General features: G+C 35.8%; 1 protein-coding gene across 1 annotated transcript in view; it reads left to right on the top strand.

The window, feature by feature from the left end:
- Nucleotides 1-14,686, top strand: part of PACRG (parkin coregulated) — a 239,904-nt gene that overhangs the window by 132,483 nt on the left and 92,735 nt on the right. The window contains exons 4-5 of the mRNA XM_057406910.1: nucleotides 1,031-1,202; nucleotides 10,507-10,656. Of these exons, the coding sequence (XP_057262893.1) occupies nucleotides 1,031-1,202; nucleotides 10,507-10,656 (322 nt within the window). The remainder of the gene's footprint in view (nucleotides 1-1,030; nucleotides 1,203-10,506; nucleotides 10,657-14,686) is intronic.

The raw sequence follows: 14,686 nt of genomic DNA on the forward strand, positions 1-14,686 counted from the left end.
TATCTTCTGGTTACTAACTATGGGATTTGCCAGTGAAGTGTAAATCCCGAAGCTTGTTAGGTGTGAAGGAGGAGGCTTCTCCCCTGTTCCAAAACATAATCTCACTGGAAAATAGGATGGCAGCTAAGCAGTGTTTTAAAGGTGGAAATGGATGCCTAAAGAGATGGCTTGGTCTCAAACCATGTCCCTAAGTGCCACATTTACACATCTTTTAGATACCTCCAGGGATGATGGCTCAACCTCTTTCCTGAGCAGCCTGTTCCAATGCTTGGCAATGATTTTGATGAATTTTTTTTTCCTAATATCCAATCTAAACCTACCCTGGTACAACTTGAGGCTATTTCCTCTTACCCTGTCACTTCTTACTTGGGGGAAATGACTGACAACCACTGCAACCTCCTTTCAGGTAGTTGTAGAGAGCAATAATGTCTCTCTCCTTGGCAATGCTATGTCAACAGTTGGACTCAATGATCTTAAAGGTCATTTCCAACCTAAAATATTCTATGATTCTATTATCTCCAAATTATTTTGAGGCTAATATTCTGCTCAGAGAAAGTGCTTTGCTGTTGAGCCACTTTGCTGTATTTGACAGGCTGAAAGCAAACTTCTGGTTCTCTCTTGCTATCCTGACTGTGTGTAACATCAGGGTACTGGTGAGTGGGAGAAGGAAAGGGGAGCAAAACTAGCAGTTTGCAAAATCCTTTTCAAAATCTATAACTTGGGAAGGTTAACACACTTTGTATTTTAGGATTGGAGGGAGATTCCTATTAGAAAGAGGTACCTAAGTTTTCCACCTTTTTTCACAGTAGAGACTCATGTAATTTCTTTAGAATTTTGCTCCTGAAATTAATAGGAAATAAAATTAGGTCAGTATTCTAGAAAGCTGGGAATTCTGTAAAAATATTTATATTTGTGCCATGCTGGATATCTGTTGGTTAAAGGATTCGTTCTCTTATTTGTTGTTGGCTTGATTATATTGTATCAGTATTGAGAAATTGCATTCATTTTCTTATTTATTTTGTATTTTCAGGTAGAGATAGAAACCCTGGACTATAATTCCTATCTGCCTATTTTTTTTCATGGCCTTTGTGAAATGACATTTCCACATGAGTTTTTTGCTCGTCAAGGAATTCATGACATGCTGGAACATGGTGGAAACAAGATTCTTCCTGTCATTCCTCAGCTCATTATTCCAATAAAAAGTAAGTAAATATGTGCAATAAAAAAAAAATTATAAAATTGCATTTCTATAGTGTAGATTTTGATAAGTTGCTAATTAAGCAATATAACATGACAGACTGTACGTTTCATGGAGATTATTGCAAATGTGAGTAAATTGTAAGGTGTAAGGACAGAAGCTTATGTTTTCAATCACCTGGTACATACAGTAATCCAGAATAGACTGTCTGGTTAATATTTTTTGATTATAAATGTGGGTCTTGGTCTTTGTAAATGTGAAGTGTCTTTTTCTTCCCTGATTTTGTATATTATATAAAACCATTACTGCATAAACCAGTTCATCTAAAATGACAGAGGAATGAACAGATGAAACTTACAGAATTATGTTTCTTTCTGTCCTTTTTATTTATTGTACAGTTGTCAGATATCTATTTACTAGATATCTTTTCTATCATCATTCTTATTGCTTTGCATATACATATATCTGTCTAAATTGGAAATTCTGCCTGACTAATGTTGTATGTAGAATTTTGGCATTTAAAGGTATTAATTTTAAATATTCAGACATAATTCTTTGTAGAAAAAATATGTGAAAGGTACTAACTCCTTTTAATACAAGTGTAACACCACTAAAACTCCAAGTTTAAAAATCCCCTAAACTTATTTTTTTGAAACACCTCATATTTCAGACATATTGTTTTGTCCTTTCCTGTTTCTTTAGATCATTGTCTTGAGGAGATATGGTTCTGAACCATCACCCTTTATTAGTTAGGTATTATTCTTAAGTCTGCATGCTACACCTGTACTGCTAGATGCTCATATTTTTTAAGCTTGGCTTCTGTTTTAGCATTGCTCAGTATCATTGGTATCATTGCTGTCCTTCCTATTTTTGTGAGATGATTCAGCATCCATGCTAATACAGAATAAAATGGAGTCATTGTATTTGTGACACAGAACGGAGTCAAATACAGTTTTGGAAAAGGGGAAAGGGAATGTCATTTAAGGCTGATAATACTGAAATAATAATGTTGGAAGGGTCAGAATTGTGTTTTGTTCACTCAATTTATTGCCATTTTAAAAGATTAATTATAGAATTCATTATCTGTAGATTTTGAAAATGTCAGAGGGAATATATAATATTCAGAATGGTTACTCTGAAAGTGACACTTGTGAAAGGTTTACGAAAACTATCTTACAGATTTTTTCTCTGAAAAGGGAACACATAGAGAAATCATGTATTTTCTCTAAATATGTTTTTCCAGCACAATCCAAATATATTTATAGTAGTACCATTATTTTTTTTTTTTGAAAGCTTAAATAATTTCTTTGGAAAAGACATCAAGTTTATGACAGCAGCTACACAGCTAGGATTTAAAAGTCTTGCTGAGACCAGAATCTAGCTCAGAAATAATTATCTGGAAGCTTTAGCTGTTACACAACATTTAGCATTAGAAAGAGACTGCTAGGTAAGGATATTTGTATGGGTTTGATATATAGACTCTTAAATTAAGTCATAATTTATTATTCTGGAACACATTCAAGATTCTGCTAGCTCAATATAGTTGCTGGTTCTTCTGTATCGACTTTAATGTGTGAAGAGTTGAAGTATTCTCAGTGATAAAGGCTTCTTCCTAATCAAAGACATATTAATATTAAAAAGACACTGCCATCTCAAGGAATCTGAAAGTGTACTTCAAGAGTTTCTAAATTTACTATGACTGTGTAGTATAGGAGTCAGAGCTATACATTTCTGTGACTCAGCTGCATCCACAATAAACTCAGCTATGTTTTACGCATATTACTGTCTCTAAAGTCTGCCATGGGGTGAGTTATATCTGCTTAACCCGTCATCTTCTGGACAAATACCATATTTCTATTGTGAAAGAGTGAATCAAGTAATGGTTAGGCAAGATAATATATGCAATAGAAGGGAAAGGGATAAAAGAAAGACAGAAAAATAGCTTTTTAAAGCATTTTTGTCTCCTGCATGTTCATCAAAGGAAAATATTGGTAAAAAGCTGTTCTCTAAAAACATTTTAAATTACATATTAGAATTCTGTACTATATTTTAATGATTTAAGAAATTATCCTCCACCTGTTCTTGCTTAATGTTCACACTTCTTGAACACTATATCAGAAAGATGAAAAATATTTATATATTATTATCTTCTTTCTTATAATAATATATTTAATGAATCTGGGTTTCAGTTTCATTTTCACTGTAAGCCCAAACCAAAATATTTTCAGAGTGACATTACTTTTAAACTCAGATCATTTCAGTGATCTAGTTTATACCTGCACTGTTGCAGATGAAGGAAGAGATGATGAAAAGGAACATCTTCATAGATTTTCTAGTGAAGAAAATAATGTGAAATTAAATCCTTAAGTATCCTGGATCACTCAGTTTCCAGAATCCTTTCTGTTCTGCACTGTGAATCCTAAAACAGACACATAGGCAATCTGAACTTAGGTCTAGGAGCCAATAAATCTTACATCTTTACACTTAAATTGTAACTTAGATAGAAATACTGTTTCTACACAGTTGCAGTCAGCAGACTGGCACTTCTGATTGAGTCCAAAAAGAGTGATTTCCATCCTTAGAAACACTGAAGTTTTCCTTTTTCAGGCTTTTTCCATGCTGTTAAAAATTCTGTGACACAGTACATCAAGGACTTTCAATAAGGGAAGCAGATTTTTTGTGATTCAGGTACAGAGAAATACTCCCTCGGTGTCACCATTTTTTTGATGTTTAATAAATTCATAAATTAAAATCATTTATTTTTTCCTATTTCCCACGTTCTATTTGCATGTAAAATGTGGATTGTTGTCTTGGACAGCAGTGTAGTTAATTTTCATTTAAAGTCAAATCAGTGTCAGTGTTGCATTTAGACATGTAAAGTTGAACCTGTCGCTAGCAGTTGTTCTGAGCACATTTATATTTGTTTCTTCATCTATCTTCACTGTATTTGAGATTTTAATAGTCATTATATTCTTCCTTGAATACTGAAATATTTTTCTTTAATAAATATTGTTTTCTGGGCTATAGTCTTTTTCTTTCTGCAAGTCATGTAAATTAATTTCTGTCATCTAAAGAAAGTAAATTAAACCTTTAATGGAATTATTACCTTCCTCCCCACTAACTGTTGCTCTTGAGAACCAGTTCTGGTTATTAAGATCACAGGCCGAAAATTGAATCTAAACAAACTTCTTTGTATAGACCCACAATGCTTTAAATAAAGCAAAGATCTCTCGTTAAAAAAATAGAAAAAATTGTCTTGATTCCTAAATACCAAAACATTTCCCTTGTAGGCTCCATCAACCAGCACAAGTGATTGCAATTAGAAAGTCTATGCTAGATTCTTCCACTCAAACCTGATCATTTCAGGTAGTTCCAAATGGTTTAGAAACTAGATACTTTTTCACTCCTGTCTATGAGGAGAAACTGTTTCTCGTTCAGTAGAAATAGATCTCATACATGTTTGGAAAGTGAAATCTGCAGTTAACATCTCTCACTTTTGCAGTTGGAGATCAAGCTACTGTCTACTGAATTTATTAATTTATTGGGTTTTAACATTTAGTACTGAATGTCATCTGCCATTTTATCACCCAGTTATTCTGTATGATAAAATCCTTCTGCAGTTTTTCAAAGTCAGCAGTTTGGCATCTGGAATAACTTTGTACTATCAGAAAACTTTGTTATCATTAGTAAACATCTCTTCCAAATCATCTCTGAATATGTACTGAAACACATGTGCTTCAACACAGATTCCTGCGAGGCTCTACTAGCCTAGGAGATACTCCTGCTCTGTGGCCATTTATTGTTGCCCTCATTTCCTATCTCTAAGAAGTTATTTATTTATATGGAATCCATGGCAATAAAAATGTTTCAAAAGCCTTCAGTGAGGGACCCTATCAAATATGTTTTGGAAGTGTAAGAAAACCATATTATCAGAGGCTTTTCTTGTCCACATTCTTCTTCTTCAAGGACCTACAGTACATTTACAGCACTATTTTTTCAGTACAGATGCCAATATTACCAGTTTCTGTTTTTTTCATATCTTTCCTGAAATCTTTAAAAAATGAAGTCACATTTCATTAATAAGAAATCTTTTTTAGTTGAGAGGGTGGAGTGGATACTCAGTGCAGTTTAGTAGCTTGAGGCAGCAGAGGGGAAAGGAAGTACATCTAGGTCCGGACTGAAGCTCTGTAAACTGGCATAGCCACTGAGGTTTGGGGGCTTTATTCTCCTTGTATTCTTTATACTAGTTATTCTTTATATTAATTATTGTTTTAAACTAGTAATAATTAACTAACTAGTTAATAATAATTCTGTATAGTAAGTAGGGCTTGCAAATATTAATAGAATTCAAGTTTTACAGATGCCAATCTAGTAAAATACTACAGTTACAAGCACAACTAAAGCTGAAAAAAAGCAACTGACTCTCATATTCTGCTAGACCACGTTCCTTGCAAGTATCAATTATCTGCTTATGGATTTTAGACTTTTCTGTGTCTTGGGCTTTGGCTTCACAGGACAAAATTGGCCTACGGTTTTCATGCTTTGCCCCCTATTCCTTTTTCCCATCACCTCACTGTATAACATCACTCATTCAGTTATACTGGAAATAGTATCTGTACATTTATATTGTGAATTGGATCAGGACCTTACCTGACTAAAAAAATTACACAAACACAAGGTTGTTATTCTGGTTTTTACTCACACTTGATTGAAACACTTTGTTTGTAACAGCCTTCATTACTGTTCTGTAAAATTAATGTAAAACTTCTATTATATCAGTTCAGGTACTTATTTTTAAGTTTTGAACAAAGTTCTCTGTAAGAGAGGTACGTATCACTTTAATCAATTGCATTTTGAGAACACTTCATGTTAGCAGTTCTTTAACCTGACCCTCTGAATTTAAAAAAGAAGCCCTTGATCAACAAGATTAAGTAGATCACAACAATTGAAGCATCTTTTCCCTGACTGCTTGTTGTCCTGCTGGAGACCGGCTCTATGTATCTTGTTCTGCTTTAGGCAAAGAATTTTCTAAAACAGGTACCTTATTTACAAATTGGCAGGAGGGAGATATCAAAGCAAACTAAGCTGGTTTTAATCCTTGGTTGTGAGATCTAAGGAAAAAAAGGAAACTCAGTGCGTTTCTAAACAGATTCACAGGTGTACTTGGAAAAGGGGTTGAATATAATTGAAGGCCAGTGCAAATTAAAGACGATTAAAATATCATCATAATTTTAAATATAACTACCAAAATCTAAACTTTAATTTTTAGAGAATATATGGAAGTTTGGGGAATCTGATTTGTTTAGACTGTCACTGTGCTATCTGGGGAAGAACATTCTGATTCAGCCTCTTCTGTGAAAATATACTATCTCATGGAAAAGATCAGCTGTATACTGGGAGAAATTCTGTCATGTTTCCTGGCTTTTAAAATGTGTCAATTCCACATTTCATTATATACTTGCACTAAGCAGGTAGCTAAGCTAGAGGGTCTCCTGGAAAAGTGTTTATCCTAATCACAAGCAAAATTCTCAAGCTTATGTACCGTTAAAGGAGAAAACACCAGAACTGCCACACACCGAAAGGGAAATATATACCAGTGAGGGAAGTCCTCTAAAAACCCTTTAGGGAGTAGAAAGGTATCTTTAACTGAGAAGCAAACTAGTCATTCACTTTGCTATTATTGTGAAGATCCATGTCTTATAGCAACTTCTAGGTCAGGAGGCAACAGCCTACCATGCTTTCAAAGTGGAATACTTTGGATATTGTGAATGTTTCCTTCTTCAGGGATATGTAGCTGTACTGTGCCAAGAGTTTTCAATGGTCTGCTTTATTCCTGTGTGAGGATGCTAGTACTTTCTTGCATTTTTATTAACCTCTGGATATCACTGACATTTTTCAAAATGTTGATATGTACTTATTTCATATGCTGCATTAAAATTTTCTTCCTTTGATTCATGTGGGAGAATAGTCTCCAGTGATGGTAGTACACAAAAAATAATTACCGGATTTTTAAAAGATAAACATATGTTTGAAATTGATGTATCCTTGGGGCAGGGACTGTCTCTAATTAAGTGTTTACGAAGTGCCTAATATAATCAAGCCGGGAGCTGTTTGACTGCGATGCATGCCACAGTCCAAATATTTAATAATAATAACAACACTTCTGCAGTCAATTTGATATTACTTTTGATATTTGCAACTGTTTTCCAAACACACACTGAAAATTTCTGCAATTTGAAGGGCTTCAGGCTCAAATTCTTTAGTCTGTTTTATTCTACCCTATCCATCTGCATCAAGATCTGTCCAGGCCAAAGGGTCTGACCTACGTTTATGCCAGTATCAGACAGCAGCAGTAAGCACATCTGTGGGAGGTGTACCCAGGCAGAGGAACTCCACTTAGCGACAGAGCTCTGGGAAGCAGTGGGAGAGAGTGAGAGAGACAGACAGGATGTCTGATACAGGGAATTCCCCATCTTTTCTCCAGCTGGCTGAACACAGTGACTTAAGGGATAAGCAAAAACGGCAAGTTCCTGCCTGGCACAGCAGGACTGTTTCCTCTGTGAGTACCCAACCTTCCCAGCTGCCTTTCACAATAGAATCATAGATCATAGAATAGTTAGGGTTGGAAAGGACCTTAAGATCATCTAGTTCCAACCCCCCTGCCATGGGCAGGGACACCTCACACTAAACCGTGTCACCCAAGGATCTGTTCAACCTGGACTTGTTCCAACAGTTCCATGTCCTTTTTATGTTGAGGACACCAGAACTGTACACAGTAGGTGTGAGGATCTGCAAGAGGAACTGAACAATAAAGAGGATGATGGTTTGTCTAGCTTGGAGGTGTTGCTGAGGTTGTCAGCCTACATCCTCTGTCAAAGCTGCTTCTATTTAGAAAAAGAAGATTGGTCATTGTCACAGAGACTCCCTTCTGCAGGCAACAGAAAGCCCAATATGCAGATTGGACCCACTTCTTAGAGTAGTCTGCTGTTTCCCTGGGACCTGAGTTAAAGATGTGAAGAGAAAGCATCTTAACATGGTACAGCCCTCAGATTATTATCCATTATTGATTTTTCAGGTAGGCAGCGATGAAGTTGCAACAGGATGTCCAAGGCCAATTATGAGAGACTTCAGTGCCTTGGGACAACTGGTTAACAGATCAGGAGCACAAGTAGTGTTCTACTCTATCCCTCCAGTTGCAGGAAACGATAAGGGAAGAAACAGAAAGAGCCAGCATAACAATACCTGGCTCCAAGCCTGATGTCACCAGCAGAATTTTGGGGTTTTTGATTATGGGTCAGTTTACATAACATTCAGGCCTGCTGGCACCAGATGGGGTACACCTGTCTCAAAGGGGAAAAAGGATCTTTGCACAGGAGTTAGCAGGGCTCCTTAAAAGAGCTTTAAACTAGATTTGAAGGGGAAAAGGAATAAAACCAGGTTCTCTAGAGATAAACCTGGGGATAGCACTCCAGTGTTTTAGGGACAGTGTGCTAGCAAGATCCTTCAGTCTGCCATTGCAGTGGAGGTAGGAGATCCGTGTAGCAGCAAAGACACAAGGTTTGTGGTGTTAGAAACCATGGAAGTGCCTGAGAATGGACACAAGCATGAGAGCTTATCAAGTCCTCCCCCACAAAGGTGGTGGGATCAGTAGCCAACTGAAGTAAATCTACACCACTGCATGCAGCATGGGCAACAGCAGGAAGAGCTGGAAGCTGTTACGCAGCAGGAAACTGTGGTTTAGGATTAAGAAGCTGCGATTTCTGTCATATTGATTAATTTTGATGTCCCTTAAGTTAATTACTAGTATTTGTATGTTTAATTAATTTTATTAATATTTTTAATTGTTAAAAAAATAATTATTTTATTTGTGTTTATATAAATTCATTCATACAAGTGAATACAAATATTCATGTTTGTATGAATAGCAAATAATTATTGTACTGAAAATTACAAATGTTAAGGATAATTATTGGTTCAGTTAGCTGCTATTTCTGTGTATGACAGCTAAGTCATGAATAAACCTGTATGTTGGAAGCCCAGAGCTTTCTTTTCCGATCACTCTTTTAAAAAAATAAATATTGCCTGTTCCTCTATATAAGAGAATATTTTCCTGCTTGAGATTTGGACTGAATATTTAAATTTTTATCTGAAGTTTTCTCTTTGCTAAAGTAGCCTTAGAACATCCACCCATGAGGAAAGCTGGAGAGGGATTTTTTACAAGGGTGTGAAGTGATAAGTCAAAGAGCAATGGCTTTAAATGGAAAGAGGGTAGACTTAGGTTAGATAGTAGGAAGAAATTCTTTACTGTGAGGGTGGTGTGACACTGGAGCAGGTTGCCCAGAGAAGCTGGATGTGGCTTTGAGCTGCCTGGTCTAGTGAAGGGTGTCCTTGCCCGTAGCAGAAGGGACGGAACTAGATGTTTCAGGTCCCTTCCAACAGAGACCATTCTATGATTTTATGGATTTATGGTAGCATACCAAATTTGACAACAGATTCCAGCTGCATAATTTCAGGGGTCTTATAACTAGACAGTTTTTTCAAGAAAATAAACAAAACAGATTTCAAGCATGACTCATTTTTAATTACAAAAGAGAACGCAAGGTCCTTTTTTTTAGTAAAATTAAAAGACAAACAAAAGGTATTTAGGAAATATCTTAGTATTGTAAGATTAGAAGCATGATGCTGAAAGCTAAGAGAAAAATCTAAAGTAGGCAAGACAAAATCCTTTTTTTTTTTTTTTTCACCTAGGATGTTTGTCTTTTAAGGAAAGCTACAGGGGGGTTTTGTGGATTTTTTTTCCCTATAAACATTTGCTTCATTGTACGAATTCTCATAATAGAAGGCATTGTTAGTTGAATGAATAAAATGAGCATAAAATAAATGAGTACAAACATACAAACACTAATTGTTGCACTAGAATGTAGCTGTTGTCAACCTTCGCAGGTTGTCTTGCAGTTGTACAGTTCCATTGGCCCCAAATGGTACTTACTGCACATTTATTTTTTATTTGTTTGGACCATGCCAGTATTACGCAGGCACCATGAGTGAATAATGAGCTGCATTCTTTGGGTTACTGAACAGTCATCACAAATTGTGGGAACAAATAACAATCAGACAAGGCAGTGTTTTATAACATCAGGACTGCAATCCATCTTTGGGATCTTTCAAAGCTGCACTAATAAAGAGCCACTTACATTCCCCAGCAGAGTACAGTTTAATTAAATTTGTCCATTAGAGGACTTCTCCCCCTCCCTCTACATTTTAGAAATTAATTCTGCTTTCTGCCTGTTGTTCTTTCTACATCACAGATGCACTGAACCTTCGTAACCGACAGATCATCTGCACCACACTGAAAGTCCTCCAGCACCTGGTGGCGTCAGCTGACATGGTGGGGAGGGCCTTGGTGCCCTATTATCGGCAAATCCTCCCAATCCTAAGCATCTTTAAGAATATGAATGGTGAGTTATTCTAACAGACACTGTGTCTCTCAACTCCTAAGGTAAAAAGGGGCTTGAGGCAGGGTTAATTAAGAATGTATTTAAGATTTATTACTGCATATAAACTCAAATCCATTTGGAGCTCTAAATAATGTAACTACCACCCCCTCCTCCATTATTCCCTAAGGATGCACTGAAATTAACAATTTCATTTATTACTCCTTGCACGTACAGTTTATTTAACACAGTACAGAAGCACTGAAGCAGTTCTACAATCTTCCAATAATTAAATTGTAAAGTTTTGTAACAGTCTTTTGAATGCATTAATAAATTGCAAAGGTTTTTTCCTCCCTCCAACACATTAGTTCAGACCAGCCTTTTTATTCCATTCCATGCTCTTCACAAGAAAGTCACTGCTACCAGCAAGCTTAGGAAAGAATAAAAGTAAAAGTAACAAGCAGACTAATTAATTTGAGGGTCAAGAGAACTACTTGCAGAAAAATTTCAAGTTACATAATGTCTAACAAAATGCTGAAGTTTGAAGTTATTACTGAATACTTAGAAGGTTTTATAAAAGAGAAATTTGGAACCGATTTGTGTCTACAGTGGAGTATGTTGTTTTCTTTGTAGCGCAAACCTCTATTGCCACTTTTGGTCTCTAATAACTGGTAGCTGTGTGTACTGTGACTGCTGTATACTATGAGTGCATTTATACCACAATCACCAGCTGAAATCAGTGTGATGTATCTCACTTTTTCCAAATTACTCTTTATTTTTCTGTAGTAAATCTGTCTGTACTTATCTGTTCAATTACCTACCAAGTTAGTGACTTTAAAGTTTCTATTACTGACATGCAACTATTTAGATCAAAAGAAGTTAATTCCTTACATTAAATTAGTGACATTTTAATAGCTATCTACAGGACTGCTTCCTCTTATACTTCTGTGTTCATTACTGCATAATGCGTTATCTTATTCTTTGGTGAGTGTAAGGTTCACTTCAGATTGAAAAATGCTTGTCCAAAGATTGACATGGAGACAAATGAGATTTCGATTTTAGATCCCTTTATATACATATATATCTGTGACTCTGTTTTGCTTAGTGAGAAACTTGAAGCAACATATGGAATTCCATAAATGTGACATGGTTCAGATGACAAGTATGGCTTTTTAGAAGTTGTGGGTTGAAAGGTTATGAAGAAAACCTGTAGGTTGAACTTAAGTAATTTCAGTAGGGCTCTTTATGAATTAGAAGATTCCCCCTTAACAGATGCAAATTCAGTATCTGACACAAAACAAGACCATAAAAAGGACTCACTGATTAATGAATATACAATACATTGTTTTTCCAAATTTCAGTCTGAAGTAGCCCATAAATTCTCTTTGACTGGGCTTTTTTTGTAGTCATTTCAGATTAATAATAGAGAAAGCTCGTGTAACCAGGTACATAGCCTTACAAGGCATTAAACGCATTCTAAATATATCCCAAGTTTTGATTGTATTGTTAGCAAAATCAAACATATTTTTAACATATTTGAATGACATCTGTGCTATGTGAATTTGTGCTTATATCAAACTACACTAAATCTTGATATTTGGCATTTAGGAACTAAAAAACGCAAAACCAAATGAAAAGTAATAGTTCAAACTTAACACATTTTATTAAAGCATTACTTCTTTAGGAATAAAGGTTTTGAAAATTCTGTATTGCCAACAATGAAATGGATACTATTTGTGAGGCCTACCGTATGAAATTGTTCAGTTAGTCAGTAGATGCATATGGGTGATAGGGAAAGAATCTTGCTCTTTCTCCCTCTGCCTCAAAAAGCTTGTATTTCTTTCATTCTTCAGTGGTGATTGCACAAAAAAAGTATGCTCTTTTCCTTCTCCTTTTGATCTCCCATATGCTTAATTGGCAACTGAGGTGGAGTTCTTTGCTCCCAGTTACAAGGAAGGTGTAGAGACTGATCCAGGCTATTTTTTCCACTGCTTGTTCATACAGGGGAAAGATGAGGTGAGGAATGTGATCTCTTCTTCCTTCTATTATTTAGAGCTTGAGAAAGGAGGAAAAATGGTAGATCTTCCAGGAGTTGTGTGAACTTCAACTGTTAAGTCTGACACTATGGAAGTTTGTCCAGAGTTAAGGTAGCTGTAAGGAGCCATGTTTTTTTTGTAGTGAGCCTCACTACATCAGTATCTATCTGCTGATAGGAACTCTTGCCCACATTCCCATCTGTGAATACTACTCTCACTCTAAACAAACCTCAGTAGTTAAGAGAACAATAAAAAAAAAAAAAAAAGGTGTAAATAACATATTAAGGTCAAATTACCTGTGACCAAAACAAGCCAAAGTGATTCTTCATGCACTGTGATGTGAGGCTCTGGAACACCTAGCAACAAATTCTTTGGATACCAAAAGTTTACATGGGTTCAGTGGAGGCTCAAAAATGTCATAAAAAAGAATCTGTTTCTTGTTTAGTAAACCACATGATCACCTCTGGTTTATGACATTCCTAAACCACAACATGGTGGAAGCTGAGAAAGCTGAGAAAAACCTTAAATGCTTGTCCTGTATTCACATTTCCTAGTCATCTCCTTTTGAGAGACACACTTTTGGATGAGACGGGCATTTGCTATCATTTAAAACATCTGTCTTTATGTTCTTCCTACAATGGTCCGTAAAAGACTTGCAGAAAACACTGAATTTCCATTGAGTTTAAAAACGTTCTGGAATATGGGTTCCTCAGAAATTTTCTTCATTCTACAAACCTCTGATTTACCTGAAAAATGATTCACCTCACAATATTAGTCAGGGTTATAAATAAAACAGTAAAAAACTTGCATGGGTAAGATCTTAAGGTTAGGATATCAGAAACAGGTATTTAATAAAACAAATATAGAATGTAGCTTGCCATGTGTTTATGTCCAGTTGTTCTCCAGCCACCAAAGTTGGTAAATCATTGCTCAGAGTTACAGTGTGCTCGGAATATAACAATAGTTTGAGAAGTTCTCAATTCTGTCCCCCTTCAGTCTAAGCAATTTTTTTCCGAATTCCTATCTGTTCCTCAACACGGAGGCTACAGTTTCACTGTCAGCAACAGTGTTGTGTAAAACACATTGCCATTGCCTTCAAGGGGCATTCTGTGATAAAAGAGAACTACCCTTGATGACTCTCCCTGTAGGCAGCCATTTGGTGCAGCTGACTGTTATTCCCACTGCACATTTTTACTGGATTAGCCAGGGAGGTTCTAAAGTACGTAAAATCCTCTTTTCTGGGATCTGATGTCTTTGGTGCTTAAAGATGGTATCTCCTTGCTCCGATTCAGCCTGCTGGCAAACTGCTTCTCAGCCAGCCTCAGGTGTTCCTTTATGCAGAATTATTAATGCATTCTTTATACATGTACACAGAATATTGATTGTGCACATAAATACAGTTTCTCATATGTTCCTTTGCTTTTCCATTTTTCTTTTGACATTTCTACTTCTACTTCCATCTGTTACCTCCAAATCACCCTGTCATTATTTTGTAAAAATAGCCCTTTTTGTAAATTAGCAGGTTCTGATGCTGATGTCTTTTTCTATCTTATGTTGTGTCCCAAACGTGCTTGTCTCTAAAATTGGTATCTTCATGATGATTATGATGTATAATACTAGCAAAAAATGTTAAAGCACTACTGGCCTTTTGGAACAGGAGATAATCTAGGTATTTAATTTTAAAATTTTCGTGCCCATATTATAAATCTTCATTAAAAGATATTTGGCTAATACTTCACAAACTGTCTATAGACTTCTTCAGCATAACGCCTTTTAGTGAAGTACATTTTTCTTATAGTTTCATATATCAAAGAAGTAATTTTGATTTTGTTTTCCAAATTCTCTATAATTTCATGGCAGTCTGTGAGAACACATAGTATAAATGGAATTGCTGTTAATCAGCAAAGTAAGGTACGCTGAATATATCTTATTATTAGAGTTTGTGGGCCACAAAATAGGCATTATTCATGTAAGTGATTGCCAGGCATATGTTCTGTAATTTGGGTCTTTGGAATTAC

This window comes from Pezoporus wallicus, unplaced genomic scaffold (assembly GCF_028554395.1).
Source record: "Pezoporus wallicus isolate ANWC-B61680 ecotype Strahan unplaced genomic scaffold, APGP_CSIRO_Pwel_v1 scaffold_6362, whole genome shotgun sequence".
Lineage (NCBI taxonomy): Eukaryota > Metazoa > Chordata > Aves > Psittaciformes > Psittacidae > Pezoporus > Pezoporus wallicus.